General features: G+C 35.1%; 1 protein-coding gene across 1 annotated transcript in view; it reads left to right on the top strand.

The window, feature by feature from the left end:
- The window catches only part of Rpap2 (RNA polymerase II associated protein 2), a 133,351-nt gene that overhangs the window by 30,684 nt on the left and 96,667 nt on the right, over positions 1-6,000 (top strand). The window contains exons 9-10 of the mRNA XM_023720297.1: positions 7-313; positions 4,627-4,709. Coding sequence (XP_023576065.1) covers positions 7-313; positions 4,627-4,709 — 390 coding nt within the window. The remainder of the gene's footprint in view (positions 1-6; positions 314-4,626; positions 4,710-6,000) is intronic.

Genomic DNA, 6,000 nt, shown 5'->3' with positions numbered 1-6,000 from the left:
TTTGAGGTTTTTGTATGGCCAAAAGTATGCTTCTGTATGTCTGAAACCCTCTTCAGCCTGTCTAGTTAATGAAGAACTTGATGAAGATGACATAAACTCCGATTCATATAATCACTCTCTTGCCTTCAGGGGATCTCAGAATAGCCTGGATCAGTCTTTACCTTTCAGGGGCTCAGATACAGCCATTAAGCCACTTCCAAGTTATGAATCCTTGAAAAAAGAAACTGAAACATTCAATCTGAGGATCAGGGAATTTTATAGAGGACAGTATGTTTTGAGTGAAGTCACTACCGTATCACAGGACTCAGAAGAGGTATGTCTTGATGATAAGTATTTTTGGGGTACTAGCATTTGGAAAATTCATCAGGACAAATCTTGAAGCTGAAACGAGTAAATTTTCCAAATGTAAAATTTTCATGAAGCTTCTTTAGTAGCTTCATGAAAATAGTGATGTTATTTGATTTAAAATACCATCTTCACTATTGACATTACTATTTTATAATTGTTTTGAAGTTTGTTCTTAGTAACTTTTCACAAGTATGTAATATATAATAATTTTCTCTGATTTGAAGAGTAGATTAGAAAAGTGGTACATATTTTTTAATTATTTATTTATTTGGTACAGGGTCTCGCTAGGCAGCTCAAACTTATAGTGATCCTCCTGTCTCATCTCTCCAGCACTGGGATTACAGACATGTGCCACTGTGCCTGGGATTCCTGGGCCAGCACTGCCTGTGGTACCAGGGATTGCACCTGGGTCCCTGTGCTTGCCAGACAGACTCTTAGACTGCTGAGCTGTCTCCCCCAGCCCTGGAATATATTTTCTTTAAACCCATTTGTTTGTGTAATATGTGAACTTCATTGTTTTTGGGGATTCTTCAGATTTCTACTTTGAGTTGTTTATATTTTGTTTCCGATGTGACTTTATGCAATTGAATAGAGTTACTTGGTGAATAGTAAAGTATTTGGATCATATATTACAACCATGCTTATTAAGGAATATATTAGAAATGGAATAACAGGACCACGGAGATAGCTCAGTGGTCTAAGCGCCTACATAGGCAAGTTCAAGGACCTGGGTTCAGGCCCTGGTTCTGTATGCTGTGCTGGCCCACCCTGGGCATGCAGAGCTAGCCACCAAGACCAGGTATGGTGGTGTACACCTGTAATCCCAGCACTGGGAAGGCTGAGACAGGAGCGTCAATACAAGTCCAAGCTGCGTAGTAAAACTCTGTCAAATACATTTTAAAAAGAGAAAAAAAAAAATAACACATAAAGGAGACTTGGTAAAGTAATGGATGTAGAGAATGGAAAGTGCATTCAGGTAGATTTAGATTTGAGTATCTGCTCTGTGATTTACTTATTTTATGAGAAGTTGGTTTCTTCATCTGTAAATGGGACTATTAATAGCTTCCCTTGCTCAGTTGTTTTAGAAATTTTATAAAGTACTTATCACAATAGATGATGTATAATTGGTGTATAATAGTCATATGTAGAAATTGAATGTATGCCACTAATATTTAGGAAAAACCATTTAGTATTTCTAGTTCCCAGTTGTGATTGATAGGTGCTCTCTAGAAAACAAAATCATTTCATATGAAGAATAGGTAGTAACTTTGTTTTACCACAAAATTTTGCTACGAAAGACTTTTGAGTAAGCATCGCTCTAAATTTAAAAATATATTTGAAGATTTAAGAAGGAAAGAGAAAATATAGTAAAACATTAGAAATTTTTAGCCGGGCATGATGGCATATACTTGTAATCCCAGCACTCAGGCTGAAGCAGAAGTATCAGCACACATTTGAGTTTGAGGACAGCTTGGGCTATACAGTCAGTTCAAAGCCAGCCTGAAGAAAGACCCTATCTAAAAGAAAGGAAAAGAAAGTTATTCCTAAATAATTTTTTCCCTAACCTGGCACATATTGAATGCACATTAACTATATTATTAGACAGCATTCAAAACTTAAGGTAACAGAATCAGTAGTATCTCATACCAAACTCCATAAGCTTATCATTTGTATCTCTTTTTATTATTTCTTTATTTATAAGTTAAGGTGAGAAAGTAATACTTGAAATTTATTTTTTTGTTGCATAATAAAATTTTTCATTGAAATATAAGTGAGAAAACAGCTCATTGAAAATTCACATAATATACCCATATAGTTAAGACGAATCATTACAAGTAAACTAGATGTTCACTAACATCTGTTCTTAATCACTCAAAAATAAATGACTATTATAATAAAAAATTTCTTTTTGCCAGTTGAACACCACATATTGCTAGGTATCCATTTTATTCTATGCAGTGTCATGTTTGTGAGTCATTTGTGTTGTTGTATGTAGCTATAGCTCATTCTTTCATTGCTGTAGTTTTCCATTATATGCATATAGTAGTCCCCTCTTCTTTCAGGGCTGTGCTCCATGACTCCCAGTAAATGCTTGAGGCTAGAGAGAGTACTAAATTCTGTATATTTTTTTCCTAAATACATGCAGCTGGGGTAGCACACATGTCTCAGCAGGCTGTTTGTATCATTTTTAAGTTCTAAAAGGTTTGCCATCACTGATACACACTGGCAGTAAGTTTAGTTAAGAAATTCGCACAGTAAGAGATTGACAACAATAACAGAACAATTGTAACTATACAAAAAGTTGTATGAATGTAATCTTAAAATATTTTACCGCATTCCCCTTTCTTACAATGAGAGATAATACCAGGCCTATCTGATATCTGAAGTGGGGTGAATGATGTAGGTATTATCATGTAATGTTAGGCTACTGTTCACTTTCTGATGACATGTCCAGAAAGTCATCTGCTTCAGGTGTTCCTGGATCATCAAGCCTTGATAATGTGCATCATTGGAAGTCGGTAACAGATGATGTCAATTGTTGGGGAATCTTTGATAGTTGAAGGCTTATTTTTCTAAAAGCATTTGGAAACGTTGTGATCCTTCAGCAATGATATAAGTGACTTTAATGCTGTGTTTCATCCAAGAATCTTATTTTGTAATTTTGTCTCCTATACCTGTGTGATTTGAAACACTTGAGCAAATTTGAGTAGGAGCAGTATTGCTAATTGCTTCAGTGTGGTCATCTTCCACTTCCTCTGTAGATTACTCAAAAGGTTCTTCAGTTCCTTACTTATGTATACTTTGTAATAGCCTTTATTATGTTTCCACTCCATCAAACATATTGGTAAATCTTTCTTTAAATTTTTTTTTTCTATTTATTTATTTGGTATAGAGTCTCACTGCACAATTCAAACTCATAGTGATCCTCCTATCACAGTCTCCCTAGCACTGGGATTACAGGTGTGCACTATCACAGCCAGTTCTGGGGCCGGCATGACATGCAGTACAGGGATCAAACTTGGGTCCTTTTGCTCACCAGGCAGGTGCTTAGTCTGCCAAGCTATCTCCCTAGCCCCCATGTTAGTAAATCTTTCTCCACCAAATTGCCTGAGTTATTTTCCTAACTTGTTTATCAAACCTCACAAAGCCTTTAAAATCATTATGACTTCACTCCATAAGTTCTTCCAGGAGATGTTTACAGTTTCTGCTTTCAACTCATCTGTTTGCACTTTGGTAAACGTTGCTGAGTCCGCAATAGTAAATGATTTCTAGCCCCATCTGTGTTAGGCTCTGCCTCTACTGCTCATCAGATAACTGGTGGATATATGTGGCCTTAAGAAACCAAGTAATACCTGACAAGGAGGCTGAAATCAAAAGGTTATATTTGTAGATAAAAACATAATTTTGACTCTTTCACTTTCTTGACTAATGGATTCAGGACAGCCAGGTACATTGCTTTTTATTAATTCAGGCTTTAATTTCAGCCTTTCCTCATCTGAGTATTTTTACACTTCTGGGATAAAACATCAGTAAATTCATTCTATAAACAAAATCAGTTTATTAGAAAAACTCTACCAGGTTCTCTTACCAAAATTGCCTCTCTTGGAATTAGTGCCATCTCTTGAAGTACCTTCTCCAGAATCTCAGCCCATTGTACTTTGCTGCCTTGTTAGTTTCTGATGCTTTCAAACAAATGTGGGGTTTTTGTTCTCCAGATTTTTTAGTTCCCAGAGAAAGAGTTGATTTGAATTATCATTTGTGGAAGCAGAACTTCCTACAGTATATTTACTTTACTTTGTTGTTGTTGTTTCTTTAAAAAAAATTTTTTTTTAACAAAGCACAAGGAAGTGGGGAGGTACAGGCACAGAGAATGAAGACACAGAGTGACAGCAGGAAATTCTGAGATCCTTTGGTAACGGTGGTGGATGCGCATGGAGAAAACTCAGGCCAATAGAAGAAACAGATGATTGGAGAACTGGAGAAAAGGATTCACAGCTATTCCACCAAGCTCAGTTTGGTCTTTAACTCTCCTGTACTTGCTCATTTTACGAAGGAATGATTAATGTCCCTGTTACACAGATGAGAAAACTAACTTTCAAGAGGGCAAATAACCCGAGCAAATTCACATAGGCCTAATGGTTGAGCTGATACTCAAATCTAATTTTTTTCCTACAATGCCAAAGATATAAACCTTAGTGTTTAATATTTGTTCTGCTTATAAAAGGAAGAATGCCATCTTAATTGTTCTATTGTGCTTTATTGAAAAATTTGCTTCAGCATGATCCCACCTTCCCGCTGATAGATTCAAGTTCCCAGAACCAGATTAGAAAACGCATCGTACTTGAAAAATTGAGTAAAGTGTAAGTATGTGATTATCATTCCAGTTTTATAATATTTTAAGATGAAATGTTCTCCTTGAATTTTGAACATTTTGAAAACTATGAAAAGTTTACATGGATTTCTTCATCTATAAAATTTAGACTCTTACTATATTGTGCCCAGGAAATAAAAGATTTTTGTCTAGAGGACACAGAAGAACATTGTAAGGAGGAAGGTTGTGATTATAAGAGTAGAAAGCCAAACTACTCTACCTCACTTATACTTGTAGTCCAGTGAAGTCAGGAGAAAAAAAATATCAAAGCCAGACCATTTAAATACTGATTTGTGGTAAACGTGTCACATCAGTTTCATGTGTGAGTAAGAGATTGTTAACAAGTTTTAAAGGTCTGTTAACTCACTCTGCCAACGTATTTATAGAACCATTTCACACTTAACAACTTGAGTTTTTGCTCAACTCAGCTTTACACTTTAGTGTTAGCTTCCTGTGGTAGAAGTGATTGTTCTTGTAAATAGTCCACTCATAAATGACATGTAAAAATTGCTATTTTGATTTTTCTGTGAAAAGGAACTTGAAAACCTTTTCTTCAGAAGTATGAGCGTTACCTTAATTTTTATTTATTTATTTATTTATTTTGCAGTACCAGGGATTGAACTCAGGACCTTGTGCTTACCAGGCAGGCGCTTATTCTATTGACCTACCTCACTGGCCCAACCTTAATTTTTGTTTTGTTTATTTATTTATTTGTCTTTTTGAGACAGGGTTTCACTTTGCAGTTTCAGCCTGGCTTTGAACTCACTTTGTAGCCCAGGCTGGCCTCAAACTCACAGTGATCCTTCTGCTTCATCCTCCTGAGTGTTGGGATTACTGGCATGCGCTGCCATGCCCTACAGTCTTAAATTTTTCAATCTTCATTTTTTTCTTTAGCTTCCAGAAAGCATGGAAAAAGTATTTCATTGTTTAAGGAGTTGTAAATTTCATTGTTTAAGGAGTTTAATTTTTTAGCAATTTTATTTACAAACTGCTAAAAACTTAAACATCTTAATTTTTTAGCAGTTTGTAAATAAAATTTTCTGAAGCTATGATAATTTGATCAAAGTGTATTGTATAATGGGAGATATAAATGTTTTACTTCAAAATACTATTTCTAAGCCATAGTTGAAATCTTTTTAGATTGGCTTTGTGACTTGATTTGGTTCTATAATAAAAACTGAATCAAGAACTATTGTGATTTTTACATTTTGAATATGTTTAATATTTACTGAATGACTGCTTTAAGTTATACTCTTCATATAAAATCTGTCACGAATTTT

This window comes from Octodon degus, unplaced genomic scaffold (assembly GCF_000260255.1).
Source record: "Octodon degus isolate 3935 unplaced genomic scaffold, OctDeg1.0 scaffold00074, whole genome shotgun sequence".
Classification (NCBI taxonomy): domain Eukaryota; kingdom Metazoa; phylum Chordata; class Mammalia; order Rodentia; family Octodontidae; genus Octodon; species Octodon degus.
Note: the sequence above shows the minus strand (reverse complement) of the source record. Positions and strands in the feature narration are given on the sequence as shown.